General features: G+C 43.7%; 1 protein-coding gene across 3 annotated transcripts in view; it reads right to left on the minus strand.

The window, feature by feature from the left end:
• Nucleotides 1-811: 811 nt before the first annotated feature.
• The window catches only part of GREM2 (gremlin 2, DAN family BMP antagonist), a 73,093-nt gene continuing 54,855 nt past the window's right edge, over nucleotides 812-19,049 (minus strand). For 2 of the 3 annotated variants that reach the window (XM_064158629.1, XM_064158628.1), the window contains exon 2: nucleotides 812-3,651. In XM_064158629.1, coding sequence (XP_064014699.1) covers nucleotides 3,147-3,650 — 504 coding nt within the window. In that variant the 5' untranslated portion in view covers nucleotide 3,651 and the 3' untranslated portion in view covers nucleotides 812-3,146. Of the gene's footprint in view, nucleotides 3,652-4,504; nucleotides 4,655-19,049 lie in introns of those variants that run through there. The other variant, XM_064158630.1, reaches the window with a different exon arrangement.

A 19,049-nucleotide genomic window follows, 5' to 3' on the forward strand; every position in this document is an offset into this window, starting at 1 on the left:
GCTCCCTTATCTTCTAAGAGACATCTTCACAGCAACCCTTAAAGCTCCCTTATATTCTAAGAGACAACTTCAGAGCAACCCTTAAAGCTCCCTTATATTCTAAGAGACATCTTCAGAGCAACCCTTAAAGCTCCCTTATATTCTAAGAGACATCTTCCTCTCCCCACCCCAGTGAGTAGTTTGGTACCTGTTACATAAGAATCCAGCTCTAACCTTAGGTCAAGGTTACCTCTCTTACTGCAAATGATGCCAGCACATCAGCCAGTGGTGGAGCTTTGCTTGTCTTCTTGTCAGTTTAAAAACAAACAAACAAACAAACAAACTAACTAACAAACAAACAAAACAGAACAGAATTTGTACATGCAGAATCAACTCCAGAACCTAGGATTTCATACAATCATAGAATCAACCAGGTTGGAAGAGACCTCCAACCTAGCACCCAGCCCTAGCCAATCAACTAGACCATGGCACTAAGTGCCTCATCCAGTGTCTTTTTTAACACCTCCAGGGATGGTGACTCCACCACCTCCCTGGGCAGCCCATTCCAATGGCAAATCACTCTCTGTGGGAAGAACTTCCTCCTAACATCCAGCCTATACCTCCCTTGGCACAATTTGAGGCTGTGTCCTCTTGTTCTGTTGCTGGATGCCTGGGAGGAAGGAGTTTGTGCAGTTTCATTTTCCCTCTTGCCTTTCAGGTACTTTTGAGAAGAATAAGGGACTAGGGAAGAGGGAGCTAGGTTCTCCCAGAGAATATACTGATCAGAGAGCAGTTGGACACAAGGTGTTGAAGCAAAGCCCGTGCACCTGGATGCCATATAACCCTAGAGTAGCTTTATTATTTAATCTATAATTTAATAGTAGACCTATAAAATAATTACATTATACTTAAAGCATTTCTCCTTTTTTTTTTCTTTTCATTTATAAAACAAGAATTAAATACAATTTTATCCATTACAAGCTCAACTTAGTTTTTACATAAACACAGCTCCTGAAAGGAGCTTTAAGCTGCAGCATATTCATATTGCAAACTGGTGAGAACCCCAGGCAGGACGTAGTTTATAAAGCTTCTTGCACATTCTCATCAAGTTACTAGTGTACTTTTCTCTCTCTCTCTAGTCCCAAATGCTTGACTTTCAGTTCATTTCTTTCAAGGGGAGACTGAGATCCCTGGACTCTTAGTAGTCACACTCCCTCAAGTACTCACATCAAACTCCCAGTCTAGACTGAACGGTGCCCATTTGGTGGCCGGCACGATGCTGGCAGTGGAGCAGCAACAGCCTCTAAAGCAATCCCTCCACGAGGAGTCTCCCTGTGTACTTCTGACACACTGAAAGACCACAGCAGAAAAGCCCTGGCCGTTTAGGTAATAGGGCTAACAGACCTGACCAACCTCATCCTGCCCGTGCCAATCCCCATAAATCGCTTGGTGAGCTCTCATGCAGCTCAGTCCTGAAAGCCTCTTAGAGCAGCCTGTCTCACATAATAGAGGCCTGTGGCACTGAACCCCGGGCTGGTGAGTGCTAAACACATTAACCCCTTGAAGTGGCTGCATGTGAAGAGGCTGGTGGGAAAGGGCTCCCACAGCAAGCTGCCTTCACTAGATGCAGATGCCGACCTGTGAGCCGTGCATCAGGGAGCTGGTGTGTCAGCTTTAATTTGTAAGCTTCAGACAACTGAGCACGCATGGGCTTTGGTTTGGGAGAAGGGGCTGGCTTGTTTTGAGACACAGGACTTTAATGCAGCTGGGACTAATACAGCTCAGAACTATAACAAATGGGATATACAGGACATGCTAAACTCCCTCGACTGAATCACAACATCGTACGACTTAAAATGAACTGCAAGTGGTCACCAACACTGATTATGTAGGACTCAAAAACCAAGTGGACCACCAATAATGTAACCATTACAACTTACTCTCTCCCTGCTCCTACATCTGTATCCCATTCCAGCAGCACTGCCTGACAGGTTTGTCCTTTAACACATTAACATGGTTTCCAATCACTGGTGAGACACCACTCCCAAAGCCTGATGATACTGATGAAGCTTTTGTATTTAGTCCAGCAATTACCAAATTTTGGGCTTGATGTGACAGTGTTTTTATACCTTAAGGGAAACATCATTCCTTAAGTGTTCTCAGCTCCTCTCCCATAATCCTCCCTAGTCTGAGCAGGCACAAATGTAAGGTCACAAACAGATGCTGTCCTTTTTGAAGTAAGAAATACACATGCATATTATCTAACACACAAAAGCCTATGGCAAGCTTAGTTAAACCACGTCCATTTTAAGACAGGCAGCTGATCTAGCAACCAAGTCTCTTACTCAATATATTTAATCTCTGTCATATTCTGCCACAAGAAAAATATACATGGCTAGGTCTGTAATACTTTAAACAGCTGTTTACTACAGTTAGGTTACAAAATAAACACTGTAGAGACCATGTGTTCAATATACTCTAACCACAACAGCATCAAAACACACCCTCAGTCTGCTCTGTGGTCATGGTGGCTGACCCAGCGCCTCACCCTCTCCCCTTCACTTCTTATCTGCTGTTCAGACAAGAAGCCAGGAACCGTTTCTCATTGCACAGTTAAAGCAGTCTTAAGGAGATGTGCCTCATCGGAGAGTCTCGCTTGCTTCTTTGCACATTACTTCTTCTTACTCTCCCTCATCTGCATCCCCCAGTCCTGGGCAGCACCCCAGCACTTGCAAGTGAGTGTGGCAAGCTCCAGACTGAAGCATGGGAAAGGTGTTCTTGTCTCGTGGAGGGGACTGGAGTGTAGGGCAGAGGGCTTTACTCCACACAGTGGAAACAATTAATGCTGGATTCAGCCAACTGGTCACTTGACAATCAGTCCTAACTTCTGGGCGCCTGCTTCACTCCAGAAGATTCAACTGCCAGATGATACTGGAAATACAATGGAACTCTATGGTGGAAGTGCCTAACAGACCCCATCAAAAAGCATTATTCCAGCAGGCAAGTGACAAGGAACCTTTCCTTGCTGGAGAGATGCCTCCCGAAAGAAAACAAAACACACAAAAAGGTAGAAGAAGAACCAAACCAACAAAACGGGCAGACTGCTCAGTAGAAGAGAGGCAGCAGAAATCTGGTGGAGACAACACCAAGCAGCAGCTACACTGCGCTCACAGTTTGCCCGAGCTCAGATTCACAGACATGCACCGGCACTGCTTGACCTTCTGAATCTTCTTCAGTCGGAAAGGTGGGTCCAGCTCAGGGCACTCCAGCTGCACGGTTGCAGAGGTGACCTTGTGCGGCTTGCAGAAGGCGCAGGACTGGAAGGACTCCTCCTCCTTCTTGACGTGCCGCGGGATGTAGAAGGAGTTGCACTGCCCATAGCAGAAGCGGTTGATGATGGTGCGGCTCAGGCAGCCCTCCTCACTGACAGTCTGCCGCAGGGGCTGCGTCTTGCACCAGTCGCTCTTGAGGTACTTCCTTTCGGTGACCACGAGGGCCTCCTGGCTGGAGGCCAGCACCTCCTTATTCAGCTGCTGCCTCCGCTCCGAGTGGTTGCTGCTGCTGTCTTTGTAAGGGGAGGGAATGGCGCCTGCAGGACGGTTTTTCCTGGTGTCTGTTACTCGAACCAGCACTGCCATCAGAAAAATGGACAAGGCAACTTTCCAAATCATCCTGCAATGGCAACAGAAGTAGCTGTTAGGAGAGGCACACTTTCAAACCACAGAATTGTAATGGAGTTGAACTTTACACATGCTTTTAGAAGTGGGTAACTTACTGCCTTTGTAATCCCACCACTTTTCCTAGGAGATCAGCTATTCTGGGGTGAAGAGGCCAGGCTCTGTGAAAAGTCGTATCACCCCTGCCTGCTCACCCCCTCGACTCTCCAATTACTCCGTTGTTTTTCCCCATAGGGAGAGATACTGCTAATTTGATCACTGAAGTAGTGACTTTACAGAGGCTCCAGCCAGAAAAGCTTCCTCTTTCTCTGGGAAATCCTGGGCCAAAGACCTGGGCAAATCCCTGGCTGGTGAAGACTCAGGATTCTCTTGCCAATACTGTGACAATCTGGAGATGCAAGGGGTGAGGGGAAGGGAACAGCAGACTGCACAAAAGAACTGCCATCTACCTCTCCAAGCCCCAAGTGGCTCAGCCTCTTTTCACACAGAAGTAGCAACAGGCGTCTAAAATTGTTTTTAAATCAGCTTTTAATCACTTGTGAAGTTTCTTGTGGCTTTCATGGCACTTACAGGCTTGCACTTGTTATCTCTGCAGGAGGATGAAAACTTGATGGATTTTTTCTTGCAGTAAGAAGAAACACTTAAACACAACTTTGGGGGATCATTACTGCAACATCTCTTAGGCAAATGGTTTAAGGAAGTTTGTAAACACGAGATAATAAAATAGTTATTTTTGAGGGTAAGGAGGGTAGAGCATAAGCCAGCAGTTAGGATAGTCAGCCAGTTGGCAAAAACATTTTTCCTATGACTGTCTCTTAGGGTTTCTGGTTCTGTGGAGCATCTCTTACCAGCTCTTGGATTTTCATTGACTCGTCCAATTCACTTTAGTAATGTGTCTCAATGTAGTTCCTGGACACCAGAATAGACGTACTAAATCTCCTCATAAAGTCAATGCTCACCAGTGAGCTTCCACAACTCATTTGACAGGACATTTCATGTTGTTCTCCCTGGGAAGGCAGAACAGAATCCCTAGGGCACTAGAAGTGAAGTGAAGCTCCCTGTTTAGAGGCAAAGACATTTCAAGTCTTTCTAAAAAAAATCCTCTGCTCACCTTTTCCTTACCATTAGAGTGATGTCAAGATAAAAAACAATCATACCAGTAAATATACTTGCCACTATAGACACTTGAGATGTACACAGGTACTCTTAACATGAAAACATGCCATTTTCCAAAGACATCAAGAGATAAAAAGAAAATGGGAAAGGTGCAAGAGGAGATGAAACTAGCAATAAGAAATAATTCTCACCTAACAAAGTAGACCTAATGTCTTTAATTCCCACGGAGATAAATAGAATGAACTATTGTAGCATCTCCTTTAGGTAATTTTCTAAGTTTATGAGATGTTGGTGTCTGCTAATTTAAAAGGGGAGAAATTTGGAGTGCTGAAAGGAAGAAAAGGATACTCTGATGCAGAATTACATTTCATCCTATTTGGTGCTTGAAACAGAACCACCTTTAAATGGAAACTAGTATTTCTAAACCCCAAAGAAGTTCACTCATCTGAAACCAAGCCAGCTGCCCACTGGTACCCATTATAGGCATGGGTACTTTAAATCAGTGGCCTATTTTCACACTGCTTAGCATTCAGCCCACAGGTCCAGATGTTTTGTCCAGAGTCTTTAAATGAAGCAAGACTAGACTTGGCTTTGCTTGCAGGTATTGTCGCCAAGACCATTGGATGTCAACCCACTACGGCCAGCCAAAATTTAATCAGGTAATTAGTTTCAGTTGAATATAGTGTTCCACGTTTCCTTTCAAACTGGTCTCATGTTATTCTGCTCTGATGGCTGCATTTCAGTAGTGGATAAAGCAACCGACTCCCATCGCTTTGTGTTTTATGGGGGGGGGGAGAAAGACAGAAGTAGCCAGGAGTTACATGCTAGAAAAAGCCAGAGGTGAGATCTCCACAAGATACACTATGCCAACACTCCTCAGGCACACTTGTCTACTCATCTTTTGAAACAAAGCAGTTGTGATAACCGCTGTCCCTCAGCGAGAGGGAGTTTGGTCCTTTTCACCAGGGATATTGCCTCTCCAGGCTCATTTCTCTGATCCTGGCAGAGACGAGAATGGTGCAGGTCCAGAGACACGTCAGGAGAGACACAGTCTTCCCCTCACCCCTTCTTTTCTGTCCCACACACCCTCATCACAAAATGCAAGTTGAAACTACTTCCTCTTCACATGAAGGATGGGGTCAAACAGAAATCCTATGTAGGAATTCAACAAAGCTGACAGAACTAACAAAGTCGACAATATAGAGAAATATTATAGTAGCTTTCTAATTACTGAAATAGTTTTATGTAGGCATGGAGAGCTGTTCAACAGAGTAAGTAGGATTTATCCAGTAAGTCTATGTTTATAACTAATAAAGCATTATTAATCAAAGCCACTATTGTAAGGTTATAAACCAAATTAATGCTCCTGTACATGTTAGAGAGTACTTCTACAGACAGGTGGGAATGCATCATCTGGTTCTATCATTGATCCTTATCAAACCTGTACCTTAAAATGTTTACTTAATAGAATAATAATCTGTTTTGCACTAATAGGTCAAATGTGCATCCTGCCAGATCATGGAATTTCTAATCACAAGGTTACTCCTTACTAGCCTGCAAATAACTCCTTTCTAAGCCCTGGCACACAAACCTCCTATTCAAGCAAGTAAGGGTGCAAACAAGGTCACCTGGTGCCAGCAACATGCCAAGGACTGCATTTATTTTTGGTGCTCACAGGCAAAGAGAAGAGAAACCTTAGTATTCCCAGAAATACAGCATGGTCTGGTAAACTCACTCTTGAATGCAAAGGAACATGGTGAGTGCTGTCAGTCTGCAGATAGAGTTGGAGGAGAAGAAACATAAAATGTACTGCAGAAGAAGCTGCCTTCTGGCAAGAACAGGCCACAGTTCTGTCGTACTTAGATGTCAGAGAATTGAACAGTTTGTTGCTGAGATCAGCAAAGTGAGAACTGCCTCAAGAGACCAATGCCTCTAAAACCTGCACAAATGCCAGTCAGGGCCCATCGTTCCCACTGCTCTGAAGGCTCCCCATGGCAGAGCCAGCGGAAGCTCCTGTGTGAGTTTTCAGCATCTTGTGCCATTGCCAGCTGCTGCCAGTTACTCTCACCCTGACTTTTGTGCAGTGTGTGATCTGGTGCAGAAAATAACCCTAGACTAGACACCAAACAGGGCCTAGCTGCATTTGCATTTTACATGCTAAGATTTTCATCTCTTTCAGATAAGGAAATCAGCATTAAGCATGAGTTCAGATACTCTCCAAACCTGCCATGCTTCATGAGGGCTATGGGGTACCCAGGAGTGTAAAAAATGCTTGATCAAGGAGGCAAGAACGCCAGGATCCAGCTCTGTAATCCAGAGAGGTCATGGCACTCAGCTAGGAGGGGAAGATGCAGGATCACTGTGTCAGCCCTTTGCTTTATTTCTTGTTTGTATCCAATTACTGTGTAACATAAAATATCTACCAAGGCACTCTCTCTCTTGCATACCGACCTTCTGGCCCTGTAACTCATGCATTCTTGAAAGCAGTCCAGCTCTGGAACAGGACAGGCAGCAGCGTAACCCCCAAAATAGCCTATAGTTTTGTGGTTAGCTCCCTTCTCTGGGGAATGGAGCACTGGATTCGACCTCAGCATTCAAGTCCATCATCTTTGGAAAAGATCTCCAACAAAGAAGTGGGTGCTGTGGTCTGAAAGACAGGGCAGTAGGTAATGGCAGCTCCTGTCCATGCTGAGTGACTCTTCCATGGTTTCCTCCGGTTTTCAACGGCATTACATCAGTTTCTAAGCTCAGGATGCAGTTTCTGACTGGGAATTCCACATTTGCACTTCAGGGTTGCAGGTGGAGAGGGAGGGATGTAACTGGAAGAACTGCTGGAGCGAGTTGAGTCCAGAAGAGGGCCACAGAGCTGATCAGAGGGTTGGAGCACCTCTCCTGTGAGGACAGGCTACAGGAGTTGAGAGTCTTCAGCCTGGAGAAGAGAAGGATTCGAGGAGACCTTGTAGTGGCCTTCCAGTATCTGAAAGCAGCCTACAAGAAGACTGGGGAGAGACTACTACAAGGTCTTGTAATGACAGGATGAGGGGTAATGGGTTTAAACTGGAAGAGGGCAGATTTAAACTAGATGTTAGGAAGAAGTTCTTTACAGTGAGGGTGGTAAAACACTGGCACAGGCTGCCCAGGGAGGTTGTGGCTGCTCCCTCCCTGGAAGTGTTCAAGGCCAGGTTGGATGAGGCCTTGAGCGACCTGTTCTAGTGGGAGGTGTCCCTGCCTGTGGTGGGGGGTTGGAACTGGATGATCTTTGAGGTCCCTTCCAACCTAAACCTTTCTATGAATCTGTTTGCTGTGATGTTTTATGTTAGCTGCTCAGGAAATCACTGGGTGTGAGAAACATTTGTTTGTTTTAGCATGTAATATCTACAAAACATTCAGCTCTATCAGCATTCCTGGAAGCACCCAACTCTCTGACACAGATATGTCACACAATCATCTCCTCTTCATCAAGCCTTCCACTCAGAAAAGAAAGCCAGAGACAATACATCCGCAAAACCTGTCTTCCCATGGAACTTGAGAGCCTCCTCATTTAGCTTAGTTACTAGGAAGGATTTGGTCCGTGGAAGATTTGCTACTATAAACCTGTCCTACAGCTATCAAAAGTATCACAGTATCATAGTATCAACAAGGTTGGAAGAGACCTCACAGATCAAGTCCAACCCTTTACCACAGAGCTCAAGGCTAGACCATGGCACCAAGTGCCACATCCAATCCTGCCTTGAACAGCTCCAGGGACGGCGACTCCACCACCTCCCCGGGCAGCCCATTCCAGTGTCCAATGACTCTCTCAGGGAAGAATTTTCTCCTCACCTCCAGCCTAAATTTCCCCTGGCGCAGCCTGAGGCTGTGTCCTCTCGTTCTGGTGCTGGCCACCTGAGAGAAGAGAGCAACCTCCTCCTGGCCACAACCACCCTTCAGGTAGTTGTAGACAGCAATAAGGTCACCCCTGAGCCTCCTCTTCTCCAGGCTAACCAATCCCAGCTCCCTCAGCCTCTCCTCATAGGGCTGTGCTCAAGGCCTCTCCCCAGCCTCGTCACCCTTCTCTGGACACGCTCAAGCATCTCAATGTCCCTTCTAAACTGGGGGGCCCAGAACTGAACACAGTACTCAAGGTGTGGTCTAACCAGTGCAGAGGACAGGGGCAGAATGACCTCCCTGCTCCTGCTGGCCACACCATTCCTGATGAAGCATTGTAAAAGTCAATGATAAAGATGATAAATTCAGAGACTTTACTTTCCCAAGATTTTTAATTTAAATATCAGCTGAAGAGTTTGCCTTGGAAAACAGTTTCTCTTCATCTACCAGCAGCAGGCAGGAACTACAGGCTAAGTTACACCAGGTTCAGCTCTACAGCACAATTACTTACACGGTCACATTTGACCACCTGCATCACTCCACCGTTTCCATCAGGCAGACCTCAGAGGACAAGACCTCTCCTTTAGAATCATCCATTCAACTGATAGTGGGAATCCCTGTTACCAAAAAATACATTACTACCTGCTTACTTTTGCATTAGACCTACTCAAAAAAAGAAAGAATCTGTGTAAACCAGTTGTACATATATTAATGTAAGAACATAGTGTACATGCTCAGTGCTCAGCATTTAAGATGGGACACAAGAAGTGTTCCTTGAAGACAAGCCAGGCAGTAACGTTTCAAAGAACTAAAACTTGGCTTTAGCAGCAGATGTGGGAAGCCAAAAAATAGCAGATTCCCTACCAGAAAGCCAAAAATGCAATTTATTTAATTTATTAATGGTTAGGCATGATTCTAATGGTACAATGTTCAAATAAAGACTACACAAATCATGCACCTCTGTGCAAAGGAGATATTTGGTGCTAACTTCTCCCTTGTAAGTATTCTTTGGAAGCTTTGCTCCTATTTCTCTACAACGTCAGCAACAACTGAACACTGTCCTGTATCTTTCTTTCTGCAGACACAAGTGTCTTAGCAAATCACACCATCATTTATAGGTTCTCATGATTAAGTTGCCAAGACTGAAGGCAGCCACAACAACAAAACATGCAGGAGGCAGCAGTGGGGGGGGACACACACCAAACTTAAAAACCTCAGAACACCCAGTACTAGAGCTAGAATGTCTTATTCAGATGGAAAACTGATGCATTTTAGTACTAGAGTTGTCATGTTCTGGGAATACTAAACACCGCTTTTTAAAGCTACTGATGCATTTTAGTACTAGAGTTACCATGTTCTAGGAATACTAAACACTGCTTTTTAAAGCTACTGATGCATTTTAGTACTAGAGTTACCATGTTCTAGGAATACTAAACACTGCTTTTTAAAGCTACTGATGCATTTTAGTACTAGAGTTACCATGTTCTAGGAATACTAAACACTGCTTTTTAAAGCTACTTCAAAGCTAATTCAAAAATCAGTGCATTTAGAAGCAGTTTTTTCCATTCATGCTCTCTAAGAATCTTCTGTATTTATATGAGAGAAAGCTATTCCATTGCATTAAAATCCTGGCAGCAGAGGGAGAAAATCATAAACTCCTCCTAGCCTCACAGTGTGACTTGCATGAAGTTCTTCTCCATCATTTTCACCCTCCCACCAAGAAGAAACAACTTTATCTCTTCCTTACTCCAGCATACTCTTTGGGCTGTTCAGTGTGGAGAAGAGGAGGCTCTGAGGTGACCTTTTTGTGGCCTTTCTGAAGGGGGCCTACAAAAAAGCTGGGGAGGGACTTTTTTTAGGATATCAAGTAGTGACAGGACTAGGGGGAATGGAGCAAAGCTGGAGGTGGGGAGATTCAGACTGGATGTGAGGAGGAAGTTCTTCACCATGAGAGTGGTGAGAGCCTGCAATGGGCTGCCCAGGGAGATGGCTGAGGCCCTGTCCCTGGAGGTGTTTAAGGCCAGGCTGGATGAGGCTGTGGCCAGCTTGATCTAGGGTAGGGTGTCCCTGGCCATGGCAGGGGGGTTGGAACTAGATGATCCTTGTGGTCCTTTCCAACTCTGACTGATTCTATGATTCTATGAGCTCTGCCCCAGAGAAGCACAAGCATGCCCACAGGCAACACCATGAAGCTGTAAGGGAAGCAGGACAGGTTTTCCTGCAAGCTGGACATCTGGGGAACTGTACTATCCTCTTTGGGCTGTTCTTCTGTTTTGGAATGGAGAAAGTGGTGCTGGGTTTCACTGATGGCAGTCCACATTTGTCAGGAGACGACAGTATTTCCCCCATAATTAGAACTTAGAATTTTTCCTTGTCAAGGCAGGTCCTGAAGACACTGAATTTTAGAGGTATATACAACAAAGCCATGGGTGAGGACAGTCTATGCTAAAATAAAGCCTACTGAAAGCAGCTCAGAGGATGCTCCTTCACACAGATTTCGGCTCTCACTAGAAATTTTCTACAACTAAGAAGAGCTTTATCTTAAATTTTGTCTGAAGTGTCTGGGAGTTTAGAAGAAAGTGGACAAAAATGTGACCAGTCAACTGCTCAACCAATTACTTCCATCATGTCCAGCAACATGTAATGTGCAAGATATGTTATTTTTTGGACAGGAGCAACTATGAAGAAAACTTCAGGGTAAATTCACCCTTGGCACTAAACCAAACCAACTCCAATGATGTGTTTTTCCTCTATTTTGTTTTCTTTTGTCCTTTACCTTTCTTAGCTACCTTTACTACCTCCAGAAATTAATTTTTATAACAATTTAATTATTCCTTCTTTCAGGAACTTCACACAAGCTCCTTTGAAACAGATTAGAATGCAGCTGCTTGCTTCACTAGAATTAAGAGATCACATTACTCCAATGCTCCTCTTTGCACTGACATTCTGCCAGGAAGTATATTGATTTAAATATTGTATTACTGATCTATGGTATAAAGCTCTCCACAGGCTGAATCCTTATCTTGTGTAGCTTCTAAACCTGTGCTTCATTTAATTTTTTTAAGTGCTATTAGTATTAGAGGAATTGAGAGGTTTCTTGTGCTTTCAAGCCAGGACAAGGACTTTGCGAAGAGAGTCACTAAAGTTTTAATTAGTTGAGATATTGACTTTTATCTATTATATTAGCTAGGATTCCAAAAGCCTGCAGGGGCAGGGGGCATGTACTGGTGAAGCCTATGCTGGTAGTTTTCTTTGAGGCACATCCACTAACAGCCATATCTATGACAAATTCCAATCCTTCCTAAAAAACACATGCATGTATAATAAATGCAATTGGTAATTACTCAACTAGATGATTATAGTGAAAGAAACCATGCTCTGAGAGTTTTTTTGTTTTCTTTTCACATTAAATGTTAGCCAGACAACACAGTGAAGTGAGACATTACCAACTTCATACTGCCCTGCATTTATCCATAGCAAAGATTTGATTCCACAACTCTGTCAGTGTCTATCATTTTAGCATAGGGAAAATAAAATAAAGAGGAGCAAGAAATGCTGAAAGTAATGTAAAAGTCAAATCATCCTACAGTAGCTCTGATAGTGCAGCAATGCCATTTTTAGGGGAACATGAATATATAGAACTCCAATTGAATAATAACAGAATCATAGAATCAATCAGGTTGGAAGAGACCTCCAAGATCATCCAGTCCAACCTAGCACCCAGCCCTGTCCAATCAACCAGACCATGGCACTAAGTGCCTCATCCAGTCTGTTTTTGAACACCTCCAGGGACGGTGCCTCCACCACCTCCCTGGGCAGCCCATTCCAATGCAATCACTCTCTCTGGCAAGAACTTCCTCCTAACATCCAGCCTAGACCTCCCCTGGCACAACTGGAGACTGTGTCCCCTTGTTCTGTTGCTGATTGCCTGGGAGAAGAGACCAACCCCCACCTGGATACAACCTCCTTTCAGGTAGTTGTAGACAGCAATGAGGTCACCCTTGAGCCTCCTCTTCTCCAGGCTAAACAACCCCAGCTCCCTCATCCTCTCCTCATAGGGCTCTGTTCCAGGCCTTTCACCAGCTTCAGTGCACTTCTCTGGACACGTTCCAGTATCTGGACCAAGATAACAGGTAACTGGACCAAGATAACAGGTAACTGGACCAAGATAACAGGTAACTGGACAAAGTCTTTTTTTTGGACTATAGTTATGATTAAAACTCATAAATTTTGTTGCAATTTTAGCTTCAGGAACTTGTGGCTTTTGAGCCAGCCACAGACAAATGTCTGCCTGGTGAGCACATGTGAATTGTCCCAAGAAGAGTGAGATGTCCTACTCAGAAGCGCCTGTGTAGTCATCACTACTGGCAGCACATGCAACATCAGGGGAAAAAAGGGGGAGTGGGAACTGGGAAAAACCCATAAAATGAAACCAGATTTCTGCTTGCCTTCCATGAGGTTGACTTTCATCCTCCCAACCTAGTTTTGGAGAATGCTACAGCCAGGAGGTAGGAAGAATAAATAAAAGAAAAACTTCTTGGACACAAGAATGGCTTTTTGGAAAGGGCTGAAAGTTAGTTCTCCTGAGAGAACGCCTCCCTGAAAAAAAATGTCTCTTTGCAAGAGTGAACCAGGTTGAAAACTACTTGTTCTCCTTCTCAGTGCTCCTCAGCTTCTCAGCGCTCCTCAGCTTCTCAGCACAAGATAAAGAGACTCAAAAAGGCAAATTGGTTCTGTTTACACATAAACGTTTCGTCCAGCAAGCAATAACAGCCTACATTAGCTTCATTCTTCTGTGCAGAAGGCAGCTGGTACCCTCCCATCTGGCAGCGTTTCATTCAGGAGAAAACAGCAGACTTCTGCCCTTGGGAAACTAAAAACTGAATCAGAAGGGAAGCAGCGGCTTAAGCAAATGTCTCCATTTGTGACCATCCCTCCGCCTGCTGGAAAAGAGGGCCATCCAGACAAGAATGGGGAAAGTTCAGCATTTAAATACAATAGCTGATTTCATTGCTTCCTCGCTGGAGAATCAATACTACAAAGGACTATTTTGCAACCAGTAGTCTCCATTTTCTTTTTGTTGTTTGCATTACAACAGAACACAGAAATCTCATCCAAGACCAGTGTCTGACTAAGCAACGCAACTTCAAACGTTTCTAGACTAACGTGGTGAGCAACATATGGTGGGAACAAAACTGAGCACTGAGGGGAAGTGAGTTACTGGTGGTCAGAAATTAACTGAGAATGGACCATTTCCAACATCTTTCAATTGCACCACGTGGCACCAATGTTCCTCTTTTTGCTGATTGACCCAGATTTGTTACCCTTAGGCAAACGGTTTGATGAGATCTGTTCTAGAAGAAAACTGAGGCCTGTACCATTAAAGGCATCATAAAAGCACCCAGAAAAAAAAAGCTGCTTGTTTCTCTTACAGGTCAGGAAAATAAGATCACTTGAAAATTCAATAGGTGGCTGCAAGCTTGTATATCAGATACACTAAGTTATTCACCACAGAAACTATTTATATATTCCAGATTTTCTGGTAGATTCATAGAATCATAGAATCAACCAGGTTGGAAGAGACCTCCAAGATCATCCACTCCAACCTATCCCCCAGCCTTATCCAGTCAACTAGACCTTGGCACTAAATGCCTCATCCAGTCTTCTCTTGAACACCTCCAGGGATGATGACTCCACCACCTCCCCCGGGCAGCCCATTCCAATGGCAAATCGGTCTCTCTGTCTTTAGTTTCTGCATTATCATATTCCTGTTGGAAAAATCTGAAATGTTAATGATGGTTTAGTGCTTACACCATGAGGGTTTTTTTTGTAAGACATTACCCTATTTATAGAGCTGCAACACAGATGGCACAAATAAGAATTGCTCACAGATGGCACAAATAAGAATTGCTCCTACCTCAATATCTTATTCTTTCTTTTACATAGAGACAAATTTTCAGGCGTGCATCCCTCTACTTCGCAATACTCCACTTGCAAGGACCACTGTAGCTGGTTTATCATAAAATTGTCCTAAAAAATGTGTGATGGTTTGGGTGCTCCCCACACACACACACTTTGGAAATCACCCAGACTAGACTCAGCTGGCTCTGGAAATTGAATTAAGCTTATTATTTACAGCTTAGCACAATATACAAGCAGATATTTACAGTATATATACAGAAATATACAAGGTAAAAGGTAATACAGAAACACAACAGCCCTCCCAGAAACCTGAGTCCCCAGGAGGGGCTCCCAACCACCCCTTCACCTTCCCCCTACCCCTCTCAACCTTACCCCAGTCCCAAGGAAGAATGGAGGTTCAGCCAGGGGCTTAGGAAGCAAAGTGGATTAGGAAAGAAAAATGGAGGGTGAGGTTAGAGAGATGCAGCTCGGAGCTCCCCAGCAGCAGAAGTGCCTTTATGTTTTGATTTTTGGTTTTATACATCTCAGCAAGCCTATGAGTGAAGTAGACATCACCACCGCTTTCCTTTTGCAGCCTGTAATCTAGCTCTTCTCACCTAAACATTCTAGCTAGCTTCAAACAAGCACAAAATGTGACAGATCCATTGCTTCAGGAGTTTTTCATTTACATTTGCCTTTCTTTGCATTTTCCTGACAAAACATCAGTCTTCCTGACTAAAACTTACTGCAGTTCTGGGGACAGAGGGCAGAAGACCTATGCTAATAAGCAAATAAAACAAGCAGTAAGCCCATTCATTGTGTCAGCCACAAACAGGTCTACATCTCTCAAACATGTTACTAAGAGCATCACACAAAAGCATTTTTCTCCTCAGTGAGGCTAAATCTAGGGAATCCTCTCTTTTTTTTTTTTTTTTTTTTTGTTCTTTTTTTACATTTTCTTTGGTTAATAAGCAACATGCAACACCTGACAGCTCCTCATAATCACATTTTTTAATCCACTGACCATGTTTCAAGTAAGTTGGACAGCAAGGCAGTTTTGAAACTCCTATTGCACTACGTAAGAAGGCATGAAAAGTACTTCAAGGAAGGGGAAGGAGGAGGGGGTAAGTCAAAGATATCACAGTTTGGTACCACGGGAGGTGTGAGTAGTGAAGATGATGTTTAGGGTTACTACGGTGAGCTAGCACATTGAACACATCCACAGAAAATCAGAGTTCATGAGCTCTAATGTTCATGTGTAATACAAGGCACCTTGAAACAACGGTGGGTCACCTCAGTTTTTAATATATTCTCTTGCTCAGGCTGTAAGCTGGACCAACAGTCACAAAACTTATTTGCTCCATGTGTAAATAGAAGCCAGGCAGTAACCTGCTGCATACCACCCAAGGTATTACCCTTGTGTGGATCCCGTAATATTTGTACCCTTTTTTCTTCACAAACTTGTTTAGAGAGTTACAGGATGTCTTCTTCTGTCCCTAAGAACACCAGGCTTCTGCTTGGCTTATCTTTAGAGTTACTTTTCTTTGTGTGAATTAATTAATAGTCTATCTCAATTCCCATTTAATCATTTTGTTTCAGATGTTTAATACCGCTGTGGACTTTGCTCTGAAAGGAAAAGCTGTTCCCTCAAGGTACCATAGGAGAAAATTCAGGTAGGCAACTGAAATGCAGTTCAAACCTGTGAGAAGCACAGCAACTGCACGCTCTGAGAGTTATCTGTGTATCTGCATTTGCAAGTCTATAAACAAAGATGACATTTGGAGTTCAGAACCTCCAGTTACATGGCTTCTTGGCTAGCCTCAGTTGATGTCTTAATGGAAAGTCTGAAATTTGCAACTATTCTGACCCTTCTTTTCAAGCTGTTCTGTAGCATAACGGAAGGCCACACCTTGAGTCCAGTTCTGGGCCTCTCAATTCAGGAGAGATGCTGAGGTGTTGGAATGTGTCCAGAGAAGGGCAAAAAAGCTGGTGAGGGGCTGGAACACAAACCCTATGAGGAGAGGCTGAGGGAGCTGGGGGTGTTTAGACTAGAGAAGGCTCAGGGGGGACCTCATTGCTGTCTACAACTACCTGAAGGAAGGTTGCAGCCAGGTGGGTGTTGGTCTCTTCTCCCAGACAACCAGCAACAGAACAAGGGGACACAGTTTCAAGTTGTGCTGGGGGAAATATAGGCTGGATGTTAGGAGGAAGTTCTTCCCAGAGAGACTGACTGGCATTGGAATGGGCTGCCCAGGGAGGTGGTGGAGTCACCATCCCTGGAGATGTTCCAGAAAAGACTGGATGGGGCACTTAGTGCCATGGTGTAGTTGACTGAATAGGACTGGGAGATAGGTTGGATGGGATGGTGTTGGAGGTCTCTTCCAACCTGGTTGATTCTATGATTCCATGATTCTAAGGAATTTTCATTTCCTTCACTACATGTCCATTGATATTTACAAATTGACAGTGATGTTTATGACTGTCATAGATGTCAGCTGGACCAAAATATGTATCAGCAGCTGAAGCTCAACATCTGTCAAAAGAACAGAACTTATAAGGTGCTATATAGTCAAAAAGACAAATAAATTGTAATTAGATATGCAATAAAAAATTGCTAAATACCTAAATATTTCAATATCACTTTCTAGATACAGTGGAAAATGTGCAGCACACAGCATTAATGGACAAACTACAGTTTAGTCACATATTGGCAGTGTGTGTCACTTAACTAGAAGATGAATTTTCAGCAAAGTGCTGCAAGATAACCTGCACTACAAGAAATTCACATCTAAATACTGCAAACTTACTTCAATCCTCCCACTTTACACTGATGGCAACATGTGGCTGCCTCCTATCTACATTCTTGTGACTTTGATTCACACTCTGCTTGGTGATTCTTCTTCTGTCATTGCCTAAAGAATGTAAATATTTGCTCTGTCTGTATTTTGGGTTACAGACTTTGCCCATTATTGAATATGAAGACTGTAATTCAATCATAGAGGGATCCGTTGCCATGCATAAACTGGGATTTTATGGTTTATGACTTGGGCTTTGCAGAGCTGCAGTCTTCCTACTCACCTCCTCCTGTCCTTGCACATGACTGAATTATAGTTCAATCTCTAATTGAAGCCTAGTATTATTCTATTTCTCTTCTGCTGAGAGGATGACCAGAGCTATCATTCTGAATGCATACCAAGCCACAGGAGCCTGGCTGAGGTACTCTAATGACAGGTCCTCCTACACAGCACATTTGCAGTCTTCCTGCTAATTAATTTGATTTCCTTTGTCTAGACTAACATCATACAGCGGGTTATGATCGTTTGAAGGAGGATTGTTAGCCTTGCAGTTCACTTCAAATGAGGAAGAAAAAAAAGAGTCAATAGGCTGGAATCTGGGGGAGACTGACTTTGCCCTTGACAACACCACTGCTTATGTTTCCACTTGACCAAGACTTTGTCTCCAGGAGAACCCGAGACAGCACTATCTTCAGAGGAGAGACTATAATCAAAATCAGATATCGTCGGTATGTGCATGGCAAGGCAGTGGCAGTTACACAGAAGGGTTGTGTATACGATCAACTGCAGTCAGCAGCTTTCTTCCTGGCAATCACTTGGCATTTACTGTTCACAGCTCCTGACATCCTTAGAGGGCTGAACAAACACATAATTAAAAACACACAAGCTGGTTCCTTCACAGAATGAAAGGAGATTCAGTAGTGTGCCACCAGACTAGTAAATCAGAGGCAAAGCTAACAATCGAAGTTTAAGTAATTCATCACTGTTCAAAAGGTGAGGCTTTCATTTGGTAGTTTCAACAATGACTTAAAGTGTGGAGCTAACAAAGTCTCAGAGCTTAGCTGTCATTCAAATACAAGACTTGGGAAATGAAGTGATGCGTGACAAACAGATGAACTGACCAGGATTTGAAAGTTCAACCTTCTGAGTCTGATGGGCCAATCGGATTTTAACACCCAGAAAGAGAAGTGACAAGAAATCACACTTCATGCTGGTGCACTGTGCAGTGGAATGAGTCCACACACTATTAGTAATGGCAGGGAAGATTTTCTCCTAATACAGAAGAAAAGAAGAATCCTAGAGAGGCAATTGCCAATCTCTTTCACTCACAAACCCACAGAAAATAGTCAGAGCTCCCCTTCTGTAGGCAATTTCAGGAACATCTGTAGTCATGCAACCTCACTTGCATTTATCATTTTGCAGTGTTGAGGAATGGAAGGATTCCAACTTGGGGACTTAGGGCCCAAGGATTTTCTTTTGGCTGGTGGTAACTGGAGACCCTCTTCACATAAACACAAGCCAAAGATAAACAGCACCTACAGGCTTTTTATTAACTTAATGTGACCTTGAGTTTTTCACAGTGTTTGGCCATAAGCCATTCATGCTGTGTCACCACAGTAAAGGTTTGGATATTTTTCCATTACTCATGCTTTCATGCTCTGTAGATGTAGACAATAAGTAAACCAAAATCTAAAGATTCTTCTGTTTGGCTACT

This window comes from Pogoniulus pusillus, chromosome 18, assembly GCF_015220805.1.
Source record: "Pogoniulus pusillus isolate bPogPus1 chromosome 18, bPogPus1.pri, whole genome shotgun sequence".
Lineage (NCBI taxonomy): Eukaryota > Metazoa > Chordata > Aves > Piciformes > Lybiidae > Pogoniulus > Pogoniulus pusillus.